At 38.3% G+C, this 26,797-nt stretch overlaps 1 protein-coding gene across 8 annotated transcripts in view; it reads right to left on the bottom strand.

Annotated features, from left to right (window-relative positions):
* The window catches only part of LOC100517025, a 431,209-nt gene that overhangs the window by 37,050 nt on the left and 367,362 nt on the right, over nt 1-26,797 (bottom strand). For all 8 annotated transcript variants that reach the window (XM_021085287.1, XM_021085289.1, XM_021085290.1 and 5 more), the window contains 8 exons: nt 26,044-26,197; nt 21,575-21,733; nt 20,254-20,454; nt 12,787-12,880; nt 10,471-10,641; nt 6,011-6,196; nt 4,164-4,367; nt 2,373-2,574 (listed from right to left, as the gene is read on the bottom strand). In XM_021085287.1, the coding sequence (XP_020940946.1) occupies nt 2,373-2,574; nt 4,164-4,367; nt 6,011-6,196; nt 10,471-10,641; nt 12,787-12,880; nt 20,254-20,454; nt 21,575-21,733; nt 26,044-26,197 (1,371 nt within the window). The remainder of the gene's footprint in view (nt 1-2,372; nt 2,575-4,163; nt 4,368-6,010; nt 6,197-10,470; nt 10,642-12,786; nt 12,881-20,253; nt 20,455-21,574; nt 21,734-26,043; nt 26,198-26,797) is intronic.

The following is a 26,797-nucleotide window of genomic DNA, read 5'->3' as shown; positions in this document are numbered from 1 at the left end:
ATTGAGAATTTCCTATATGCTGGGTGTTTTACTAAGACCTCTACATACATTACCTTATATGATTCTAAAAATGATACTCTGAGGTAGGTTCATTCCTCTTTTGCACAGAAACTGACATTTGATCACATAGCCAGGTGGGGGTAGAGCCAGAATTAGAATCCAGGCATCTGCCTCCAGAGCCATGCCCTTAACCTCTGCTTTTATAATAACCATGATACTGAGTTTTTGATCAAAGCCTATTTTTTTTAAGTTCCTCAGTGCAACCTGATGACATAAGCCCAAGTCATGATTCAGTAAAGGGAACGGCCAGCTAATGTACCTGCCTGATTCAAGGATAAACTTTAGAATAGAAGGGGAAGGGGTAACAGTACCCTCTCAGTTAGACCTTCATGAATAACATTACTTCCAACCAGGTTTTAAATAAGAATTTGAAACAAGAGTGTCTGAAATTGTAAATCTTCCTGGAGGAGAACCTGAAGATCAGATATTCCAATAAAGACAGAACTATAAGCTTTAGTGATCAGCTAGGCTAGGCACTAAATGTTCACACAATTATTTTTTAAAACTCATTAGAAAAACAAATAATATCATTAAAAATATTAGAAAAATATATATTAGTCTTTGCCCCTGGCACAGATTTCCTAAAATTCTTATAATTTCCTAAATGGTAAGAGCACTAGGAGCCTCTTTTGTTCTCATGTTTGGTCTTTGATTCTAGTCCCTGATAGAGAGTTCCTAAATATTTTAGAATTTCCTGGGCGCTAGGAGCGTCTTTTGTTCTAATGAAATGGCTGCTGGTGGGCTCCTAGATGGGGCCTGGTCACCAGAAAGTCCAAGCCAGGATTAAAAACTTTGAATTTTCAGCCCTACTTCCTGTTCTCCAGAGAGGTGAGAGGGGCTTGAAATGGAGTTACGATTTGTCATGCCTACATGATGAAATCTCCATAAAAATACCCAAGATGCAGGGTGCGGAGAGCTTCTGGTTTGGTGAACATGTGGAGGTGCTGGAGAGTGGAATGTTGAAGAGAGCACGGAAGCTTCATGCCCTTTCCTGCAGACCTTGCCCTACACATCTTTTTCATCTGGATTTTCATCTGTATCCTTTTTCATACCCTTTTATAATAAATGGGTAAAGAGTAAGTAAACTGTTTTCTCGAGGTCTGTGAGCTGCTCTAACTAATTAATCAAACTGGAGGAGGGAGTCCTGGGAACTTCCAACTTATGGCCAGTCAATCAGATGTCACCCTGGATCTGATATTATCTCCAGGCAGGTGGTGTCAGAATCAAGTTGTAGGACATCTAGCAAGTGCTACAGAATGGCTTGGTGTGGGGAAAAAAATCCCACATGCCTGGTGTCCAGCATGATATGAATGTGATAGTAGTATGAGAATAAAGGAGAGACACACATGAGGGTAGGTTTCTCCTGCTGGGTCCTACCAACAATAGTCACAACTAATATTATTAAATTGGGAAGCATCAACCAGGCATTAATCTAAATGATATATTATATGCGTATATATACAAAGTCACATATACTCTTATGACTACACATTCATATTTATGAGGACCAAATGAGTATGCATTCATGTGACTCCTAGTGTCCTCACTTGACACATGAGGAAACTGAGAGGCACAGAGAATACCCAAGAGGCACAGAGAGTACCCAAGATCATTCAGCTAGCAAGAGACAGCTAAGAGCTAAACTCTGCTATTCTGGCTCCGAAACCCACATTCCTAACCTCTAAACCATGCCTCTCAACACAACAATGGAAACCTGAGCTAACTGCTGAATCACTGCTAGCAAGTCTCTTTTTCATTTAGTAAATCGTTGTTGGGGACACAGGCCCTGTCCTCAAGATGTACATCGTCTAATGAGATGCACAAAGGTGTAAACAGATAATTATAACACAATGTGCTAGGAGCTGCAGTAGGGGTGCATTTGCTGGAGCTTCTGAAAGATTATAGGAGCAGTGGAGATGGGCAGGGGATGGAGGTGTAGCGAGGGCACCTTTTCTTCTAGTAGTCGGAAGAGATTTGCATTGATCTAGTCCCACTTTCTTAAGTGGTCTCCAGTTGGCTTTGGTTCTGAATTTAAGAATAAAACCTGCTTGTGTTGCATAAAGGAGATAAGCTGTGAAACACTTTTATAAATTCTAGGCTATTTATTTATTTTGGTGCTAAAACCAGATTTTTTACATTTTAAAAGTGCTTATTATTCTGCAAGTAAAAATGGTATGAGAATCTCTTATAAGAGTAGCTTCCTGTGATTTTTTTTTAATTCTCAAAGGGGTGACTGGATGAAAGACTCACATTAAACTTTCTTATGATCAAACATAGGTAGAATCAGCTAAATCCTGTGGAATATAACCAACCTTCTATATTTTTAACACGTGTCTCTTTTGTTCCATCAGGGGCTGTCTCTTTCTTTTTTTCCTCAGAATCTCTCTGAATAAAAGATTCATCCAAAGCCCATAAAACCAAATCACGCAAGGAAAGAATTGTGGTTCCATCTTTGGTATATACTTTGGAGGCTGCTCTGGCAAGACCAAGTTGCTGCGTGCATTCTGTAAGAAGCTAGAAAACACAGAAATTAAGGAACTGAAAGGAGGAGTTCCCTTGTGGCATGGTCAATTAAGGATCCTGTATTGTCAGTGCAGTAGCCTAGGTCACTGCTGTGGCGTGGGTTCGATCCCTGGCCCAGGAACTCCTAAATGTCACAGGCACAGCTAAATATATATATATATATATATATATATATATATATATATGTAGGAACTGAGAGGAAATAGTGGTAGAACGGAGAGTAATCATGAAGAGCTGTTATTTTAGAAATCTGAGAAAATCCTTTAATTGGAGAAAACAGAAAGCAATAACTACCAATTTGATCTTTGATCAGAGATGATTTTTTTATATTAGATTGTCCTATGTAATTTCACAAAATGAGTCCCATCCAGCTGTGAAAATTCTTAGCTCCCAAACTTTAACACAGTAGCTGATGTATGTTAATAGATTTTTGTCATCAGAGTATTTACTTCCTAAGAAACGTTAGCCTAGAAATCCACTTTCAATTTTGTTGCTTTATGATGTATAAAGTTATTGTAACACTTTAGGATGAACTGCTTTAAATGAGTACTTGACTTTCAAATGAAGAACTGACATATATTGTTACTTTCATTTTGCAGATAGGAAATCAGGCTGAAAAGTTAATATTTTTGTACAAGATCACAAAAGGCAGGGTCCCAGGGTGAATTCTGTTGTTGCTAACTTTTGTTCTTTGCTTAGTCCATGGAACAACAATATCTTAATAAAAAAAAAAAACTATTTGTACTCAACCAAAGGGGTGAGTGAACAATTAGGTGTGTGTAAGTATTTGCAAGGAAGTCTTGGAATTCTCTTGTGGCTCAGTAGGTTAAGGATTCAGCATTGCCATTGCAGTGACAGATTGCTGCTATGGCGCGAGTTCGATTTCAAGCCTGGGAACTTTCACATGCTGCAGGTTTGGCCAAAAAAAAAAAAAAGAAAGTCTCCAGGGTAACTCCCTATCATATTTAACACTGCCTATAAAATATGTTGTTAAAGGTACAGTCAAGGCAATCACCAAGCAAGGAAGGGACTAAGCTGAGTTTGGGCCCCTGGGGTTCTCCTCCCTTCCGGTGACTGTGGGAAAAGCCTCTAAGACAGAAACCACATACTCCCCTCCTAGAACGATTCCTGCTTCTTCAATTTGAAAGTGAAATCATCCCCCCTATCGACAAAGAAGTGCTCAGACTCTCCAGATGATAAATGAAGTGGCATCTCTTAGAATTCTGAGATGACATACAGCTTGAAGCTGGAAGGGGAAGGAAGGCAAAAAAGGCTTTCTGCCTGTCACAAGACTGAAGAAAATCTGGTAGCTCTGTCTTCCCCTGCTTTTATGTATATTTGCTCTGGAGTCAATCTGAAAACCATATTCTGGTTCCTCATTTTTCTAAGTCTGTACCCAAAGAAATACAATCAAAAAGAACATCTTTAAGAAAACAGAGATCCTGATCTCATCAGCTTAAATTGGTAAAATTGGCCGGGGATATTTGTCACTCAATCCCACTGCTTTTTTCCTTGTCAGAAGAATCACCATTATCATTACCTCTGAGGCTGCCAGAAGCATTTAAGTGATAGCCACTTACCATGGGGAATGTTCCAGCCACAATTAACTTCCCATTTCGATATCCATCTCCATTTTTGTATGCAATTATTTTCACTGCCTTCTGGTGTATAACTGCCATGCTGCTGTGAGATACAACTTGTGAGCAGGTCTTCATCCGTAAAGATAATAGACACTCTTCATAATAACTTAAAGTGTTTTCAGCCTCATCAGAAGATAAATCAGCCTGATTAAAAAAAATATATATATAGATAGATAGATTTATGCAAACTTTTTTATTTTAGTTTTCTTATTTTGTTTTACTTTAGTCTCTTAATACATGTATGTACATATGTGTGGCATCTAAATTTGGAAATGCTTACTTCATATTGCTATGGTATTAGACACTGTAGTGGGAAGGGCATTGAGTCAGAACTCTTCAGTCCTCTTCCCAGCCTTGTCACCGAGTGTTGAGGTGACTTGGGGCCTCTGGCTTGTGTTTCTGGCCTTCTGTTTTCTACTTTGCTTTCCCCTGGACGGGAGATGGGGAAGAAGGATGCCAGTACCAGAGAGAGCCTGGGGTTGAAGTAATGGACACCAGTACTAAAGATATTCTCTTAATCTTTCACTTCAGGATGATATCACCCTAGGATGGTAAATATTGACAAATGAGGAGGCGAATGAGGGCAGCTGAAACGCATGATAATGAGGGTGGTGAGCATCACCTTCCCCTTTTCATCCTTAGTCAGGATGCTGCCCTGAGGAAAACGCTGTGTCTGAGACTCTGTAACATCATGGATTTTTTTCATTTTATGATTTTTATTTTTTCCATTAGAGTTGATTTAGTGTTCTGTGAATTTCTACTATACAGCAAAGTGACCCAGTTTTTATTAATATATATAAATATATATATTCTTTTTCTTACATTATCCTCCATCATGTTCCATCAGCTCACCACCAACTCCTGGACACAACCCCACCATCACCAAAGCAGAGCCCAAATGCCTGCAGGCTTTCTCAGAGGACTGACTCCTTTTCTCCTTCAGAGGTATTATTTTGGTTTATGTTTACTGTGACTGTGTCTAACTCCATCTCCTGCAATGTCTATCAAGTTGAGGGGAGAGGGATCTGGGAACAAGATGGCAAGCCCTGAACAGCCCATGCCAGGAGGAAGGTTCCTACCCCTTAGGAAGTGCTCCTTTTTATACAGATGTGTAAGTTCTCTTTAGCTCTTCTCACTTCTAAACCTGAAGGAGAGGATTGTTTAAATGGTGCCCCCGCCTTTTTTTTGCCGCACTCACAGCATGTGGAAATTCTCAGGCCAGGGGTCTAATCCATGCCGCAGCCAGATCTTTAACCCACTGAGCCACTAGGGAACTCCATAAATGGTGCCATTTTAAATTAACATTATGGGAAAGCAGCAGAGATTTTTTTTCTCCATGAGCTATAAATAGTATTAGACGTGAATGTGTGAAGTCAGGCATCCAACCTGAAGAATCATTAACAACAACACATCAAATTTGCTCTAAATGTTCTATACTAGTAAAAGGAGTTTCTCTGTGGATGTGGGTAAAATGCTGCTTCCTTAAGTAAAGATTTGCAGTTACTTCATCTAAAAGCAACACAGGGAGCACTGCAAGGTGTCAGTAGATGATTAAAGCCGTAGAGTGTCCAATTAACTTCAGAGAGTGTATTGAACTATTAATAGGCAATGTATTTTAAATTACAAAGGGGAAAAGGAAATCAATGTAGGTGGAGTGGTAAAGGTGTGTCAGTGAAAGATGAACTGGATGAGGGGATATAAACTTGAGTGCAAGGCAGATAATGAATGCAGGAACGTTTCCAAACTGAAGCCACACATGTATTAGCAGAGTGCGGATCATTACATACCTTGGCCACACTGATGACCTTGAAAGGTCCCCGTGAGAAGGGCTTCTGGGTCTTGGAGCCTGAGGCACAGAGGAATGGCTGCCCTGGAAGCAACTGTTTCAGTCCCTTCTCTGCTCTCATGGATTGTCCACATGCCAAACAGAGCATTATTTTTCTCTTTCCATTGGGTGAGACATAGTAGTATCCCTAAAAACGGGGATAAAGATGATTTTATTTGGGTGGATTAAAATTATGATAGCACTTTTGTAGAATACTTTACTAGACAAATAAAGCACTTTTATAATCCCCCGATGCTAAATTTGAAACCTCAGCCTGAGTGCATTATTTTGCTCCTTAATAATTATATTTTAAAAAACATATTACTTCCAAACACTGCCGACCAAAAAAGCCTAGAGGTAATGACAATTCAACATCGATGAGTATAAATTGTATATGGAATCAGAACTTCTTGGAGGAATGGCCAGTTCCAGATTTCGGGCAAGAAATATACAAGAAAAGCAAGGATGGCTTGTGGTTCCCAGAAAGAGAAGAGGCCATACAAGAGTAAAGGTGTTATGTCAACAAAGACAGGTACCATCATGAAGGATGCTCTACAGGCTCAAACTGGGACTATTTGGGAGCAACATAAAATGATAATCAAAAAACTTCAAATATGTTCGAATATGTAAAATCCCATGGATCCAAAATGATTTTAAAAAATAACAACAAGGAAGTTCCCATGTGGAGAAGCGGAAACGAATCCAACTAATATCCATGAGGATGCAGGTTCGATCCCTGGCCTCACTCAGTAGGTCAGGAATCCGATGTTGTCATGTGCTGTGGTGTAGGTCACAGATGCGGCTGGGATCCTGCATTGCTGTGGCCATGGCATAGGCCAGTAGCTGTGGCTCCAATTCGATCCCTAGCCTGAGAACTTCCATATGCCGCTGGTGTGGCCCTAAAAAAGCAATAACAACAGCAACAATGACAATAAGCCAAAAACAAATAAAAGTAAAACCACAATTTGTGGGAGTCCATTGGAAGTAAATGGGTACAAATTCACAACTCTGAAATTGGACAATTTGAAAGTGTGGCAGGTCATTTTCGTCATGGCTCAGCGGAAATGAATCTGACTAGTATCCATGAGGATGCAGGTTTGGTCCCTGGCCTTGCTCAGTGGGTTAAGGATCTGGCATTGCTATGAGCTGTGGTGTAAGTCACAGATGCAGCTTGGATCCTGTGTTGCTGTGGCTGTGGTGTATGCCAGAGGCTACTGCTTCCATTCAACCCTAGCCTGGGAACCTCCATGTGCCGCAGGTGCAGCCCTAAAAAGACGAAAGAAAAGAAGGAAAGAAGGAAGGAAGAAAGGGAAGAAAACAAAAGCTCAGAGAGGGATGTCTTTAATCCAAGAATACCTAAGGAGTGTGTGGCAGAGCTGAAATAGAAAACTGTGACTTTGGATTCCAAGTTTTTGGCCTTTTTGCCTTTGTCATATTGATTTAATGACTCCATTTTAATATTTAAATATACCTCAATTCAAAGCCAACATTTAGATAATACTTTTGAAGGTGTGATTCTTAAATTCCACTATGGATTTCTCTCTATATGAATATCTGATTTTCATTTTCCTACAAGTTACTAGGAGGTAGAAAATTAAAATATTTCCTCTTAGATGGAAATGGATGAATATCACATACAGAATAATTTGTACACAAAAACATGGGCTTCATGATGAATCATGTGCCAATGATATTCCTTACTACATTAAAGAAACCCACTGAAAGCATCCAAAAAACATATTTTCATTCAATACAACATCAGTCCCTATGACCATGGTGCTACTATTTTGATGGCTCCCAAATTGTTTTATTTTGGCAACAGTGCACATACATGATGTAAAACTGAATTTTTGGCTAATGCATTTATACTTAATACAGACTTTAAACTGCTGCTGTAAAGAAAAATGCAATACATTGGGGTAGCTCCCAGGGTTAAACTGTATCTACAGGATGCAAACAGAATTTAAGAGTGCAGCAAGTTAGCTGCTGGTTCTCTAAGAAGAGCAAGCAAGTGGTTTGATGAATTTTTTTCCTCTTTAAAATTTCCTTGATTTATTGAAATGACTAACTTGGCCTGTTCATTTGCCCTTATACAAATATGGTCTATGACATGGGGTTCATCTGATCAACAATGACCCTTACTATATACACAAAAAATAGTGTGACTGACTGTAAAAAAATTTTTCAGCTTTTTATCGATCTAAATTTAATTAATTTATAGATATTATTTATATTTTATTTATATTACTTATTTAAATGAGATAATCTAGGTGAAAATAACTAATATTGTATCAGTAATTACAATACAGGAGCTATCTAGCATATAATAGTTACTTCATATTCGTTTTCTTTTTCTAAGCTCTCTAAGCAAACAAGGTCTAGAGAAGTTCTCACCCTACATCCGCAGTGGATTTCAACGGGAGTCTGTGATCTCCCTACAATCTTATGTAAAAAGTGTACGTGTACATATGTGCATTTTGGGGGAAAGATATCCATAATTTTCATGAGACTCTCAAAGAGGTCTGCATCTCCACAAAGGTTAAGAACTCACTTCTGACTTAGAGCCTTTGTGCAGAGAGTAGATTTTTCTCAGGCCCAAGAAAGATAAACATTCTTTTAAAAATTTGCAAATCCCAGAATTGATATATCATTGTACTCTTCACATTAATCATATGCATTTCTATCAGACAAGTTATCATTTAATTAGGAAAGGAAAGTTATAATCTTTTAGAAAAAAAATATTGTTGAAAATTGGGGCGTTTTATTCTTATCTAACAGATAAGGACTTATCTATCATAACTATATCATACCTAAAATTAATAATAATAATAATAATAATAATAATACCCTCATATGATCACATATTCAGTTAGTATTCAAAGCTCCACAATTCTCTTACTCACAACTTATTTGAAACAGGATCAAAATAAAGTCAATACATTGTTTTTCAGGTAACATTGATTTTATTAAAGAATTTGTGCAAAGATGGAAGAGAGGATTATATCCTATACCACAAACCCATTTTAATTAAAATCTCTTTTAGATGCTGCTTTTCTCCTCCAGAAGTCTTCAGTTGCCAGCCACCTCTTCTCCAGTCAGCTGCCCCACCTCCTCCACCTCCTTGCTGACTCTAAATTCTTCCTCATTCATCTTTTTAATGTTTTTTTTCACATTATATATCAGAACTTTATTCCTTTTTAAAGCTAACTAATATTCCATTGTCTGGATAGACCACATTTTGCTTATCTGTTCTTCAGCTGATGGACAATGGGTTGTTCTACTAGTTGGCTATTATGAATAATACTGTTATGAACATTTATGAACAAGTTTTGGTGTGCACACTGTAAATTCTATGTAAGAGTTAGTTATTATTATCACCTTCTGTGTCCTTGGGTAAGTCACTTAAGCACTCTAAACTTCGGTTTTTCATCTTTTAAAATAGAGTTGATGTGGGTAATAAAAAGAATCTACCTCCCAGGACAGTTGTGAAGGTCAATACATTATAACTAGTTTATATGTCTCTTAAGTCTCTTTGAATCTTCATGTTCCTCATTTCTCTTTCTCTTTTTTGGTGATTATTTGCTGTGTATTTTCTTCACTTAGATTTTGGGGGGCAAGAACACTGTCTAAGTAGTACAGTGTATTTCTATCAGGGGGCAACTGCTGTGTCTCTTTTTATAATGTTAGTAGCATAGTCGAATCCAGAGATATCCAAAATGGTATGATGCATTGGACATCTCGTATTCACTAGAGCCAGGGAACGATGAGTGAAGAAGCAGCAGCAGTTTAGAGACGTCTGAGGAGTAAAGGGGGTCTTGTAATGTACACCATGAGATTTCAATTTTCTGTAGGCCAATGGTTATCAACAACAGTGAGGTGCCTTGATCCGCTGACCCACAAATATCTCATGTATCTGTAAAGTATAGTGCAAGTAATTCCTTACTGATGAAAAATCAAAGGACCAAAGTTGAGAAATTATTTCCTTTAAAATCAGAATGTATTCATACCCATACTTGGTACACTGTAATATAAAGCCACTTACAACCATGGGCATTTTAATATGTTTTCTGGAGAGGAGTGACAGCAAGTGTGGCAGGCACACCTGTGGGAGTGAAGTCTGTGTGATTATCCTCCTTCATGGGTATTCTGATGAGCCCATGATAAACCAAAGATGGTGCTGGCAATAGCGAGCCATTGAAACACTCTAAGCAGAGGGTAATATCAATATTCTTTTATTCTTTCCTAACCAGAATCACAGAGCCCAAGTGATTTCACCCAAAAGTCTTTGTTTAATCTGTGTGAACTTAAGATTTTCTAGAAAAATGTTTCTTGCTTTATTAAACTAACCCATTCTCTCCATCCACCCACCCCCACCTACCCCCACAGCCCATGTTTTGTCCTCAGTAGGAAGGAACCACTTACTGGTTGATCAATGTTTTCTTCTTTAATCACAGAGGATGTACAAATACCAGCATAATTTGCTGCTGTGATTTCCTTATCCATTGCAGTGCTATGAAAGGCCATAAAAGCTTTCTTATTTTTCAGGTAATTCCACTTTTGATTAGAAGTCCCATTGTCATATGGTTTATATTTCTGAAAAAAAAAAAGAGACAAAATATGGAGTCAAATAGGAGAGTTTATGATTTGGTTATAGCAGTCATTGTTTTCACTGCATAAACTTAGAAAATACAGAAAATTACTCCTAACTCTACTATATAGTGATAACTACTATTAATATTTAATATATAAAAATATTTTATATATGTTCATTCTTTAATTTATGGAAGTAGAATCACAGAATACATACACTCTGGTAACTGCATTAGTTTTTTCAAAGGATATATATATTTGATCTTAGAGTATTTTATTTTACCAATCTCTAGTAGTTAAATATGTAGATTATTTCTCAAATTTCCCTCACTATAAGCAAAAGAGCAATGAACAATCATATAAATACATCTTTGTGTAAATCCATGACTTTTTTAGAACCAACTCTTCAAGCAGAGTTGCTAATAAAGGAAATGGATGATTTTTTAAAATTATGATGTATCATATAAAGCTTTAGAATATCAAATGCTTTCTAGAAATGTCATTCTAGTTTACACTTCCACCGGTATTATATGCAATGGCCTCTTTTCCCCACACTCTTGCCAAAACATAATCAATTTAACAAATAAAAAGTAGTACCTTGTTGATATTTTAATTTACATCTCACTGGTTATCAAGTTTTTTTTAAAAAAATATGAGTACACTCTATTTTATATGCATTAGAAATAGCATATTTATTCTGATTATAAAACTTGGTTCCAGCATAAGTTTAAAAGTGAGTGATTTCAATTTTAGAGAATTGAAACCAGTAGATTGGTTCCAACTAAACACATCATGACACCTCAAGGAACTTTATAATGAATAATACTTACTTTACCAAGGAGAGATTGATAGTAAAGAGGAAAATAAATGAGTCCTAAGAATTGATTTAATAGGTCAGACAATAGAGCATCCCTCAGAGGTATGCAAAACAAAGACTATATTTCAAGGAACAGGGAGGGGGTCTAGTAACATTAACCTAACATGCCTCATTTTTATTATTTTACATGAACTTTAATATTTTCTCACGAACTGATTGCTTCAAGAAAAAAAAAATGAAACACCAAGTAAAGAAAAAACATCTTGGAAGGTAATATAAATTACCTTAGGATCAAACTCATTTCTTATAAAATGGGAAGCTTAGAGGAAAATATCCATATCTATAATTTAATGAAACTGATGAAGGTACTAAATTTGCATCTGCATGAGGTTTTATCTCACTGTGGTCTGTGCCAAAGAGGCACCTGACAGGGAAAAAAATGTGATGTTATATATACTGTGTCTCCTAGAATAAAATTTTAGTCCATATTTATCAAGATAGAAGACTTAATTAAGCTTTGATAGTTGTCCAGATTGCTATATCTCAATTTTGGATTCAGGACCTACAAAACAAGTTGCCTCACTGCTATTAAAAAATAGAATAAAACAAATGTTATTTGGAGATAATATGTTCTGTTCAACAAAAATACGGCAAATATGGTACAGGATACAGAAAAGTAAATGCAGAGCAGGGACACTCCTAAACTTTCTTCCTAAATATACATATCCATCTAGGAGTGTCTTGGTAAGTGAGGATGACAGACAAACATGGAAAAAGAACAACTCCATAGGTCTTTACCTGAAATTCAAATGAAGTCAGACTTCTCTGGAGTCTCCAAAAATTGTTTGGTTGCTATCAACATTTGCAAAAGTATGTTGAAAGTGTATTTCAAATGAGTGTCTTAGTAGAGTTAACACTGATGAGATTTCTTTGACAGTTTTTCTAACCAGTTGCCAGGTGAGAAGGGACTTGCTTATGTCCCAAAATCACTGAACTTAAAATGTGTGCATCTAACTCCACCACTGAGACTGTACGAATGCTACTGGGATAATTTCTCATGCTCGCCATGAGATTTGATTTAAGGAACTAGCATAGCTCCTGACATGCAGCAAGCCCACAATCACCATCTGCTTGATTAAACTAAATTAAGAGCTACATGAACATGTTCAATTTGAAATCTAGGCACACTACTGTAAATATTTTAACAATGGCATTCAAGATGGGTTTCTATGACAGCCATTTTCTTTCTCCACAACAAGGAGGCATGGAGCTTTTCTTAAATTTAACTAAATAAAGGGCCCTAATTACTCTGTAGTCTATATATATCTTACCTGAGCAATAACTGGATAGCCACAGGCATCATCTCTAGCCTTGGTCATAGACACAGCCAGCACAAGGTCTGGGTTGCTCACCAGGTGAAAGGTCCTTGGGAAAAGAGGATTAGGCACATTACAAAGCAGCATTAACTGTTTAGAGCTCCCTCTGGGCCACTTATCAGTGTGTTGCCTCCTGGCTCCAAGCATGCTCTACGATACTGGATGTGAAATCCATTAGGCATTTCTGCCCCACAGATGGCACGATGTTAAGCATTCTCATGTGAGAGCACCAGAATACTGAAGGAGAAAAGGGTTCTCCTGCTCTTTTTGGCTGCTGCATGGGGTCAGTGTCTGGGAGTAAAGATATCCAGTGAGGCTCTGCCCCAACCAGGTGCCCAGAATGCATGGTCCCTTAACACCGTCATAGCCCTGGCCTGGTGCTCATCTGCTTGTGGCCCTCCCAACAGGGACACCATGTGCCCCAGTCCTCTGCTGGACCAGAGACCCCATTCCCTTTGTGTTTCCATACGCTTAGCAACAGCTCTGCACATATTCCAGAGGGAAGCTTCCTGCTTGCCCAGCCACCACAGGCCAGATTCGGCCAGGCATACCAACAAACAGTGGACAGCACCCATACTTTTTCCAATGAGGTCTGAACGCCAGCCTCAGGGAGGAGTCCAATTCCAAGTTTGTGCTCAACTCCTGCAACCCTAGAGTACCATATAGAGCCTTTTTAAAAAATCTGATAGTTACTCATTTATCATACTGTAATAATTATTTATGTTAAATAAATAATTTATTAATGTTGTGGCTCAGAGGGTTAAGAACCAGACTCGTACCAGTGAAGATGCGGGTTCGATCCCTGGCCTTGCTCAGTGTGTTAAAGGATCCAGTGCTAGCTGTGGTGTAGGTTGTAGACACAGCTCAGATTTGGCCTTGATATGGCTATGGCATAGGGCAGCAGCTATAGCTACGATTCAACCCCTAGCCTGGGAACTTCCATATGCCACTGCTGTGGCCCTAAAAAGACCACCCCCCAAAAAAAATCCCTGCTTAAATGACTGAGTTTTCTGTCTCCAGACTGTACCCACAGTGATGTACATGCTCCTCACCTGTTCTGCTCTTATGAGAGGTAATGTGGCAGAATGATTTAAGAGCATGGATTCTGGGAGTTCCTGTTCTGGCTCAGTGGTTAACGAATCTGAGGACGCAGGTTCAATCCCTGGGTTCAATCAGTGGGTTAAGGATCCTGCATTGCAGGGAGCTGTGGTGCAGGTCACAGAGGCAACTCGGATCCTGTGTTGCTGTGGCTGTGGCATAGGCTGGCAGCTGTAGTTCAGATTAGACCCCTAGCCTGGGAATCTCCATATGTCATGGGTATGGCCCTAAAAAAAAAAGCATGGATTCTGGAGTCACAATGCCTGAGTTTGAGTTTAAATCTTGAGTATAATTCTCAGCAGCTGTGTGGTTTCGCTTAACAACTCTGTGCCTCAGTTTCATTATCTGTAAAATAGGATAATGGTGCATATACCTCACAGGACTCTTGTCCTGGAAATTTAATGAGTTAATGCATAGAATATGCATTTAATGTTGTCTGGCACACGGCACTTAGTATGAGCAACGATTATCCATGGTTGTGATTTTTTCTAAATAGCTTTCCCTCAAATTCTTCTTTTCTAAATGAATATTCCCTAAAAGTCCAAGATATATGTTGACTATTTTAAAGTTATTTTATATTGGAGCTAAAATAAAACCCCCTTGATTTTATTGGACCAAAAAAAAAAAAAAAAAGGAAAGAAAATTACCAAGCTAAAACCCTCAAATTCTTTACCTTGGATCATTTAAAAGCAAAAAATTTTAGCCAAACATTCAAGGATATTGCCTACATAGAAAAAAACAGTTCTTTATGTCTGTCAACATAGTTATATTACAGACCAGCAGTGGCATTCCTGCTGTGGAAAATATAATTTGTCCTGAATATAAAATTTAATGATGTGGGAGTACAGGAAAGGGAAGAAAGTTGGGGTGGGGAGATATGTTATAAAAGTAATATATTTTTTCTTTCAAGTCTTAAAAAATTCTAGATATCGAATTTAAATCTCTAAACATAAAATATCCTCACTATAAGTAATTTACAAAGTACTGGAAACTATAGAAAAAATTAAAACAATTTGAAACATCATTTATAGTCCTACAAGACAATCACTATTAATCTTACAATGTGTTTCTTCCTTCTATTGTTAGTTAATGAAGTATCATTTTAAATCCAAAGTGGGTATTCGACTCTATCAATGCCTTTATAGTATTTATCAAGACTGCAAACAGCAAGAGTGCTGGTATCCTATATTGTTTATCTCCATAGTCTCAGCCTGTGCAGAGTTTGCCTCTTGCATTTTTATTGGCATGCGATAGAATCAAACAAATGAATGAACGTTTATTTCCTGCAAGGACTTACTGAGTTGCCTAGATTAGTTACCTAGCTTTCTCTATGCCTAGAATAGATGCAGCAACCTTTTCCGTGCTCCAGTGCCATGCTTAGCCATTACAATGTTGGTTTTTCTTTTCCGTTTCGGACATTCGACTGGCACTTGCCCACAGCAGGAGTGTTTACATTCTACAGCAAGCTTGAGATTATTTATTTTTTTTTTATTTTTTATTTTTTTTTGTCTTTTTTTTTGGCATTTCTTGGGCCACTCCCGAGGCATATGGAGGTTCCCAGGCTAGGGGTCTAATCGGAGCTGTAGCTGCCAGTCTACGCCACAGCCACAGCAATGTGGGATCCGAGCTGCATCTGCAACCTGCACCACAGCTCACGGCAACGCCGGATCGTTAACCCACTGAGCAAGGGCAGGGATCGAACCCGCAACCTCATGGTTCCTAGTCGGATTCGTTAACCACTGCGCCATGACAGGAACTCCAAGCTTGAGATTATTTAGACTTTTACATAAAACCCCCTATGTGCCCAACAGCTGTGTGGGAATTTACTCTGTGTCCGGCATGATAGTACAGCCTCATCTGCTAACCTACCCTATGAGTGCATACGAGTCACTTAATCCCTTGAGTATCAGTTTACCTATCTTTAGAATCAAGTGCATGACTAGAACGTTTTCAAGATCTCTTTTAGCTCAGGATTCTAAGGCACTATATTTTCCCTTTTATAATTTTGAGTCTTTTTGCAGGAGACTTTCACCCCTGAGTGTTCTTTCATATTTCTCTTTAGAGACCAAATGATGAATTCAAATTATGCCAGGGTTGAAAATGGGAGAAAGAAACCAAATTATCTCAAAAGTTGACCTGGACCATTTTTCTGTGTGGCTGGAAACCAAGTAAGTGTGTCTTTGGCAATTTCCTACTGCTTGTCAGTGCCTGTGAGCTCATTTCTTGCACAACTATCCTAGTCTTTGTGCTATCAGCTAGGCCTTGTTCTCACAGTCATAATTTCCCTTAAGAGGTTTTGCTGATAATTGCTTAAGATATCAGATTTCCTAGTTATTTTCTATTTTAAATAGAAGGCCAAAAATGAAAAAGTAATTCAAGACCCAAAGGACTGAATGAAAGGACTAATGGTAGAAAATTCTAAGCACAGTAACAGCCACTTGGTATCTCCCATCAAGCTGGCAGCGAGCTACTTGCCTATGCTCTCTCAGTACAAATTCTGATTGGGCAGGTGCCTCAACAGATGATAACTTACTGCCTGCAGAAATATGAAAGATCAAAAGACTATGGTTCACATGAACTCACAGACATAACAAACTTATGGTTACAAATAGGGAAAGAGGGGTGGGATTAGGAGTTTGAGGTGAACATATACACACTGCTATATATGGAATAAACAAGGAGGACCTACTGTATAGCACAGGGAACTATACGCAGTATCTTTTAATAACCTGTAATGGGAGAGAATGTATTATATATATATGAATAACTTTGCTGTACACCTGAAACTAAGACAACGTTGTAAATCAACTACATTTTAATAAAAATAAAAGAAAAAACAGAGAAGAGATGCAATGTACAACACCATAAACATAATACTGCTATATGTACGAAAGTTGAGTTTTCATCACAAGAAAAAAGTCCAAAGAGTTTTCATCACAAGAAAAATAATTTTTGCCTATTTCTTTAATCTTGTAATCTTGTATCTATACGAAATGACAGATATTCACTAAACTTATTATGGTAATCAGTTCGTGATGTATGTAAATCAAAACATCATGCCGTATGACTTCAATATACAGAGCTATATGTCAACTCTATTTCAATGAAACTGGGGGGGGAAGACTGTGGTTCACATAAATGGAATTTTCTCAAGTTTTCTGCTATATAATGCAACTTAAGGTTCTCCAGGCCTCAGCAGCTTATCAGAACAAATGGATTTCAAATGTGGAAGCTCAAAATTACTGTCTCTACGCATACACATTTCTGCCATGGGACATATATTCCTCTGAATCATGCCCACACCTAACTATCAAGACTTCTGCAAAATCTCTCCTGCCTAAATGTCTGCGGGAGTCCCTAGATGGTGACCCATGTATTCATGAGTAAATCCTGTCCCACTACCGTTCCCCTCATAGCGCCATCTCTTCTCTCTAGACTCCATGATTCCTGACCAGGGATCCATCAATACTCCCATCTCCCTCCCACCATCCCTCTCCTGCCATGTCCCAGGGCTTGACATGACGAGGCCCCAAGATGACAAAGATGCAAAGTGTTCTGGAAAGTGGAACGAAATTGGAAGAGACCATCTTCTTTTATGTGACATGTGGTTAGATTTTCCAAATCAGTGCTAGAGTACCTAAAGTTTTAGGCAAGCTTTTCTTTCTGTTTTTACTTAAACAGCTTTCCCCTCCTCCTGATTTCCCCATAGCACACAGGAGGAAAACCAAAACCAGTGACAGACACTAAGCAGGACTCAGAATTTGCCCTTTCTTCCACTGACCAATTGTTTCTAAGTTAAACTCATCAAGCTTGGTTTTCTCCTGTGTTGGGGAGACTTCTCTCATTCTCCATGTGTGTCCAGCCCAGATCTTCAGCCATGATCAAATTCCAACTTAAGCTCAAGTAGGACCTCTACTATAATACAGAAAGCCAAGGCAGTAAGAAACATTCTAAATTCCAGAAACTTAGAGATGGGGTAGTAATAGTTTCACGGGGCAGGGCAGAGATTTTTTAATCTGTTGGGTTCCCTGCTAACACCAACACCTAAAACACTGCCCTTAATAATCCCTGTGCCGCTGAATGAATGAATTCTGGTCCCATACAGCAAACCATTCTCAGGGACAAAAGCCTGCTTCTTAGCTCTTCATGGCAAAGACAGCTCAGCTAGGATGAATAGAGTGAAAGAACACACTCACCAGGTCTGTCTACACACTGGCTTTTCAGCCTTCTCCTAAACAAGGGTGCATGTGTTCCTTGCTGGCGGCTCTGCTATCTCATTGAGCAGAGGACGGCTAGCTCCTTTCCGGTCCATGCTGGGCCTGTTGCTGCCCCCTGCTGAGGCTTATACCATCTCTCTCAAAGCAGCCATCTCCTAAGTCTTTTACATCACATACCCTTTGAGACACCAATGGAAACCACAGCTCTTTCTCAGAAAACAAAACAAAACAAAACAGATACCCAAACAACACACTTCCTGTAGATTTCAACAGACTAAAGTGGGTCTAGAGCCCCATTTCATAGTACTAATGGTAGAATTCAAAACAGATCAAAAAAGCCAAGGCGTTTTTTTCTCTCTTGTTAAAGAAATGTTCATGCATGCCCCAAACCAGAGAGAACTGTTTAAGAAACCACCATGGACCCACACTTATCAATGTTCTGCCATTCTTGTTTCATATTCCACTTTAAAAATTTTTGCTTTACTAGAATATTTTAAAGCAAATCTGAGATACTTCTTATTTTCCTGTAAATACTACAATATATATCCAAGTGATCAGGATTTATTTTTTTATTTTTTATTTTTTTGTTTTTAGGGGCACAGGTGCAGCAATGGAAGTTTCCAGGCTGGGTTGAATCAGAGCTGCAGCTGGCAGCCTAGGCCACAGCCACAGCAACGTGGGATTTGAGCCATGTCTGCAACCCACACCACAGCTCACAGCAACGCTGGATCCCTGACCCACTGAGTGAGGCCAAGGATCAAACCCACATCTTCATGGATACTAGTTGGATTCATTTCCACTGTACCACAAAGGGAACTCCTGTGGGACACTTCTTTTTAACATAACCATTAAATCATTATGACAACTCAACAAAATTAGCAAGACTTCCTTCATTATCATCTAGTATCAGACTACTTTAAATTTCCTCTGAATGTCTCAGTAATAACCTTTTTGACAGTGGTGGGCTTGAATCTAGATCCAGAAAAGGGCCAGCCATTGCACTGGGTTGATACACTTGATTAAGGTAAGAACCAATTTGATTCCATCGTGTGAATAGAGCTCACATCAGTGGGTTATACGATGGAAGCAGGGAAGGGAGGGAAGGCATGCATGTGGGGAGAGGCACGAGATGGAGTTAGGAAAAGTACTGCAAACTTTTTTAAATGAGACTTTTTAAAATTCTCACTTGATCCCTTCAAATCATATATATATATATATATATATATATATATATTTTTTTTAGGTCTTTTCTAGGGCCGCACCTGTGGCATATGGAGGTTCCCAGACTAGGGGTCTAATAAGGAGCTGTAGCTGCCGGCCTATGCCAGAGCCACAGCAACGCGGAATCCAAGCTGTGTCTGCGACCTATACCACAGCTTATGGCAACACCGGATCCTTAACCCACTGAGTGAAGCCAGGGATCAAACCCGCAACCTCATGTTTCCTACTTGGATTTGCTAACCACTGCCACGACAGGAACTCCAAAATTATAAAATTTAATTAGATGAGAACTTGGTTTTCTCTTGACCTCAGTGACCCATTAAAACCATGAACCCACTTGGTCAGATTTCATGTTTCTTATCTGAACCCACAGTAGATGAGTTGTGTGTAGACTACTGAGCATTTACATTTGATTTCACTTGCTTTCTCTTCCTTGAGTAGGATAAAAAATTATTGGCTATGTTAAATAGAAAATCCAGGAGTTTCCGTTGTGGCTCAGCAGTAATGAACCCGACTGGTATCCGTGAGGACTCGAGTTCAATCCCTGGCCTTGCTCAGTGGGTTAAGGATCCGGCGATACTGTGAGCTGTGGTGTAGGTCACAGATGCAGCTCAGATCCTTCATTTCTGTGGCTGTGGCATAGGCCGGCAGCTGTAGTTCCAATTAGACCCCTAGCCTGGGAACTTCCATATGCTGCACCTATGGCTCTAAAAAGCAAGCAAGCAAGCAAGCAAGCAAGCAAGCAAGCAAGAAAGAAAGAAAGAAAGAAGAAAACAAAATCCCTCGTCCTCTAATATACCCCTTCCTGCTCTGTGGAGATCATGCTGGATCTCCTAGGCTCCCATTCACCTTTTGATATATTATTGCCCAAATATAAGGGGTTTACCTGCTGTCTTCCTCATGCAACCAGCGTTGATGACTATCATCTGCTTTTTTATCCACCAAAACCACCTCTGTGCCTGAATGAGGGTTGGGGCTTTGCACCCCCAAGACTAGCTGAGGAGCAGCGCAGCTTATAATTTGCCCATCTCTGTACTCAAACTGCTGGCGGCGAAGTTTCTGCAGTTTACTCTGTTTGGGAGAATGGCTGAGATAAAGAAAATCCCATTAGCAGCAGAAAAATGTCCTGTGTACTGATGCTCTGGAGATTGCAAGTTCTGTTGGCAAGAGACCCACCGTGAACCAAATTCACTTATAATGGGGAAGCATTATCATCAGGACAGCAGCAATGTTATTTGCTTTGCACTGTCAAGCTAATGTAAAAAGTAGAATTCTGAGCTTATTTTGTAATAGGAATAAATGTTTACCTAAGAGAATATAAGAAATCCATCAGCAAAGAAAAAATTCATTTGAGATAATTTAGTTAAAGGGAAAAAGTGGTAGGAGGCGGAACAGGGCATACAGAATCAGAACGGAAGAAATAAAGGAATTCTGTTCAAATAATGATAATTTCTGTCCTCTATCTACAGAATCCCTGGCAAATAGAATCCCATTCTCCAAGTTTTTCAACCTTTGCTAACAACTCAATATCATGAACCAAAATTCTATACATTAATAAGTTAATTTAAAGGAATCTCTTAAATATCTCTTGTCATTAAGCAGACTTATTAAAACTATTAAATATCACAATGCATTAGCAATTAAATTAATTTATAGACATCTATTAAGCCCCTACTATGTGCATGAACTAATGCTAAGTGTTGAAGTGGCAAAATTGTTTAATTCATATAAATTGCTGTCATGTTAAGTAAATGTATAAAGCTAATGGAATACAAACTACTGTAGATTCCTGTCATTTCGTTGAACATTTACCAGAAAAAAAAAAAATGGAAAAGGAAGAAACTGCATTTTACTAAGTTCTTAAAGACATCAGGGCATCTTATATGCATATTTATAAGTACATTCACACATTCATTCAACAAACACACAGGCTCTTTTCTAAGTCCTCAGGAGGCAAAGACAAATAAGCTTACTTTTTAATAGAAAAGACACCAGTGAACAAGAAATTACTTTATATAGCTAATGTGAGAAGGATCTTCCCACCTGTACCTATAAATACTTCGGTCAAAAATATAAGAAACACAAAAATGTGTTGATGTAAATGATAACCAGCAGTAACGTAAATCCTCAGGAATATTTCTGCCCCATAGTGAGTGAATCTAAGACCAGGCAGAAATCTTTAACAGAAATTCCTTGTAACTTTTTACCTGTATTTATTCTCTAGTTCCATGTTTTCAAAGAGCTCTTCTTCCGTTTTCTTTGGAAGGCTGTCATCCTCATCAAAGTTATGAGAAGTTTCCTGCCAGGCATACCTGAGAAGTGTGTGACAAGCCTTCACTCGGAGATGGGCTCTTGCATGTGAATCTCTGCCAAGGTTCAAACGCAAACACAAGTCTAAGAATTCTAGTTTATGCTCATGGAATTTTCTCTGAGGTGTAGTCTGATCATACCCTGAAGGATTTCAGTGAATCTGGAAGTCATATTTCCTTAACGATGCCTAATACTGCAAATTCACATCCTACTAATACATAATTTAGATTTTTTAATATAAGGCTGCAAGTAAAATTCCTCAATCATATAATAAACAGCATTCATCTTTGTTATATTTACTCAAGACAAAAATGGGGCCATGTATTATATTTTTAAAAAATTATAAGATTAGACAACTCATTAGTTTTAGAAATTCATAACAAATATGTAATGAGACTCTTGCCTACTCCATAAATGTGTCATAATTCTGTCTGGAAAAGAGAGCCTGGGTTTCATAAAATTTACTCATTAGACAATGTTAAGGAATTCTAATTAACTTTTCCTCTCAACAGAAAAATCTAGAGAGACTCAAATAGCACCAGCAAAAACATGTTACATTTTTATAGACAATTATATACAAAACTACTTAATAGTCATAGTTTAAATAACAGAGTCAACTTTCTGGCTCCCTATTAAGATGAAATCGGAAGCATAGCCACTATGCAGACCTGAATATACTAAGTTCTTAGACACTGTTTAGGGTACATTTGCTTCCGTGGGATTATGACACAATATGAAGACTGCTCTGCTGAAGGCAGGAAAAATATACAGGCAAAGTAGCAAGCATACTTCAGCACTCTAGATATTCGTATGAGTAAATAAAGTTCTCCAGGGGAGGCTGTGGTCACCAAGGTGTTTGTGGTAATCTTATGTAACTGCAAGCAATATCAAATTACCCAAATCTTCAGGGACAATTCCTGTGTTAGCAGAGCAGACCATACACTTTTCAAATGTAACAAAAGTACTACATGTGGATATGAAATTGGTGGGTAACAACTGCCTTATTTAGAACTGCAGTACCAGTAACTTCTCAGGTCAAAAATCGCATTCACAGTTAAAGAGACAACAGTGCCATCTTGTGTTGAAAATAAATAACACAGCTTTCCCATCAATTCTATTTCTTTGAGGAAAACCAAAAAAAAAAAAAAAAAAAGTCACTCCTAGTTTTATCACATTCAGCAAGATATTAATAAGATTCATCTTCCAAGTCCAGATGTTTAATCTTCTAACTTGGGATATCGATACGCTCTTCGGCTTCCAAGCAAATGAAGTACAGTCAAGTCAATTTTAGAACAGCCATTCAAAACTACATCTGGCTTTATTAATACATTTCTGTCCATTCATTCATTCATGTATTAGTCATTACTTAGTCATTCATTCCTTTAGCTAACATTTCTCAAACATCTACTATATTATGGGCACAGAGTTTAATATTGGGGATAAAGTGATGAACAAAACAGATAAGTTCTTGGGATTCATGGAATTTACATTCTATTGAGAAGAAGAGAGTTAATAGGCAGGTGAATGAATAAATAAATGAGGCAAGTGTCACAAGTGAATAAAACAGGAAATTGTGGTAGAAATTGGGTGGGATGCGGTTAGCAGTGGAGTCAGGGAAGGCTCCTCTGAGAGATGCTGCTTGAGTTGAGATTTGAAATGGGGAGGAGCCTCATGGGAAGGGGTCAGCCATGTGATAATCGAGAGGGAGAGCACTCCAGGCAGAGAAAAGAGCAAATAGAAAGGCTCTGAGGCAAGAATATGTGTGGCTCATTTGAGGAGTAGAAAGAAGCTGTTGTGACAGGAATGTACTGAGTAGGAAAAAGCAGCCCAAGATGAGGCTTAAGAGGAGGGCAGGGCCTGCCTATAAGGCAGAAAAAAATGAGAGAGTTCCCCTTAAGTTCCATGCTCTGAAAGCCCTTTCTTCCACAAAGCATCAATGCAGAGGTAAGCGCGCCTATCATTTCTTTTGCTTTTTGCTTATCGTTTTTACTAAATATCTTTACACAGAACTCAGCGATCAAAAGGGTTCCTTCCAGAGATTTATGGTCTAACCTCTCGCTTAGGATGTCTCTCCTCAAATCTTTCCATTTCTCAAATAAGTGAAAAGAAATGTATGTAAGAAAGTCTGGGGAAAAATTCTGTTACTTTCTCATGTAAGGTGACACAGGTTCAAGTCATCAGAAATGGTTCAAAGAATTAGTGAAAATTAGCCTAGAAAACATACAACTCAGTGAATTAATGATGATGAATTTTGAATATTTTAAACAGATGAAATTATAGGATAGAGACATTCTAAATTATTATTTCAACATTAAAATGGGCTCCCTTGTGGGATAGTGATCTCTCAGCTACTCAAGAGTATTCAAGAAGAGACAGGATCAAATGAGCCTGCCTAGAATGTGCAGGAGATTCCTGCACTGTTTTTCTACATTTATTTATTTATTTATTTATTTATTTATTTATTTATTTATTGTCTTTTTAGGGCCACACCAGCGGCATATGGAAGTTCCCAGGCTAGGGGTCGAATCGGAGCTACATCTGCCGGCCTATGCTACAGCCGCTGTAATGCCAGATCTGAGCCGCGTTTGCAAACTACACCACAACTCACGGCAACTCCAGATCCTTAACCCACTGAGTGAGGCCAGGCATTAAACCGTTTCCTCACAGATACTAGTAGGGTTGCTTACCGTTGAGTCACAATGGGAACTCCTGTTTGTTTGTTTTTTTAATTAAGGTACAATTTACTATAACATTATATAAGTTACAAGTGTACAACATAATGATTTGATATGTGTATATGTTTCAAAATGATTGCCACAGTGTTTAACATTCATTCCTGCAGATAATTACAAAATATTTTTCTTGTAATGAGGACTTTTAAAATCTGCTCTCTTACCAACTTTCAGATATGCAATGCAGTATTATTAAGTATGGTCACCGTGATCCATTCAGCATTAAATATGTTCTGAGTGGACTCAACCACTTTTAGATCAAGGATTCCAGGCCTTGATGAAATCTATGAATCGGAGCAAAAGGAATATTTTTTCTCAAAGATGTTCTATTTTCTTACTTTCTGTTTATATGTTTTTTCCCCCCAATAACTCAGAGGATAGATAATAATAACAAAAGGGGATATTAGGCAAGTTTGTGGTCAATTCCCCAACTATTGAGGAAGATACCATAGAGGTCAAATCACTCTCTCTGAAAAGGGTTTTCTGGTGCCTCTGCTAAGGTCAGGGTGTAGGACCAAAATGAGGAAGTTTGATTCCTAACATAAAAGTTAACGTTCTTATAACTGAGGATGAAAACAGTTGTTTAAAACAGCTTGTAATGACATATATAAATTAATTTTCAATTATTGAAATGGTAATTGATCAGCTCTTTTGGGTTTCAAAATTTGGAAATCAATCCAATGATTGTTCATTTACTCAGTAAATGATGATAAAGTCAGTTACCCTGGTCTTCACAGAACACATGTGACAGAGTTTTGCCCTGGTTGTTGGTGGTTGGTGAGGGAGGGGGAGGGGACTGATAAGGACACTGCTAGTACAATCATCATTACGATTGATTTCAATGATAAAGATCCTTCCACAGATGAGGACAGGGCAAGTCAAGACATTTCAGCTGGAAAGAAATGAATATGTGGCCCAGAGGCTTGTAGCAGGGAGTCAGTGGAGTACACCACGTTCAGGAGACAGCTTTTAGCTGTTGAGCTGAAGCCTGGAGTTCACGTGGCAGAAAGAAAAGTGTGGATGGGAGGTGGTGGGCATGGGGGTACAAATGAGGGTTCATGACAGGCCTGCACCAGGGTTAAGAGGGCTTGGGATTCTAGACCACAAACTGTTTTCGGTCTGTAACAGGCAGCAGTTGAAGAATGTTTTAAAAGGATTGTGTTTTAGAAAGATGATTGCCTATAGACAAAACTTAGAGGTGAATTGGAAGGAGGAGGTTATGGAGATAGAAACCAAGTTCAGACAGCTGTCTGCAATCCGGGCTGATAACACAGGAAAATGCATTCAACTTGAACCTACATTAAGGCAGAAGCATAATTGTTCCTGATGTCCATGTTTACAAAAACAAAACATGATGAGTTCCTCAAATAAATGTCTCCAGTCCTAAAACTCTCATCTTTTAAAAATAGTAACATTACAACAAAATCACTGAAAGCAGATCTTTGTGATAGTTGAACATTGAAACTCCAGCTCTGTCCTTTTGCCAAGAAACTAATTAAGTACTAGCTTTTCAACTGACATGAGCTTCACAAACTTGGCGTGGGTTCCCTGCATGGGCTCAGTCCTATTACTGAGCTAATGAGCTGAGTTCAAATACGAACCAGGTAGCTTTTCTGGCCACACTGATTACTTACAGAATTTCACTGGAAGCATTTTCCGTTGTTAAAGCATTTTTTTGCATTTGCTTTTCCTCTGGTTCTATAATTTGCTTCTCTTCTCCAGGAACTGGTTTATGCACAGCAAGCTTGGCTCCTGCCACAATGTCACTTTGGACTTCTAAAACAAGAGCTGAGCAGAAACGTACAAATTGCAAGGACATATTAGTTATGATTTCAGAACACCAAGAATTTGAAAACATGTGTTAAAATAAAAATTCAGAAAATTTCCAGCTATTCGATCTAAGAGAATACATGTTAAGTGAAACTGGTAATTGCTCTTTAAATTAATAAATTGGATTTTGCTTAATTTAATTTTTGTAGATTCTTTCCTCTCAAGATATTCTCAGTCAAAAGTGCTAAAAATAGGTCTTTCCAAAAATAAGTTAGTTATTATAAATTCTAACTATTTGAATGTGTTACGATATTTAAATGTATGTCTCTGGATCATTCTCTGGGATCCAAGACTCCTCAGTGAAAGTTCTCAATGCCTTAAAAATACAAAAGCTTAATGTACAGTGTTCAATATATGCAATAAAATAACGTTTTAAATTATATTAATGATTTTTCTTTTTTGCCTTCCTATGTATAGGACCTTTGTCCTGGTCCTGGGGTGGCCTTAAGGGAAGGGAGAAGACCATGAGATGAGAAATGTTACAAAAGGAAAGCACAAGTACAAGCACAGTTTTGACATTCAAACATAAGACAATGGCCATGGAAGTCAGGATGACAC

The sequence above is a fragment of the Sus scrofa genome, chromosome 2, assembly GCF_000003025.6.
Source record: "Sus scrofa isolate TJ Tabasco breed Duroc chromosome 2, Sscrofa11.1, whole genome shotgun sequence".
NCBI classification, from domain to species: Eukaryota; Metazoa; Chordata; class Mammalia; order Artiodactyla; family Suidae; genus Sus; species Sus scrofa.
This window is presented reverse-complemented; position numbering and strand designations above follow the sequence as displayed.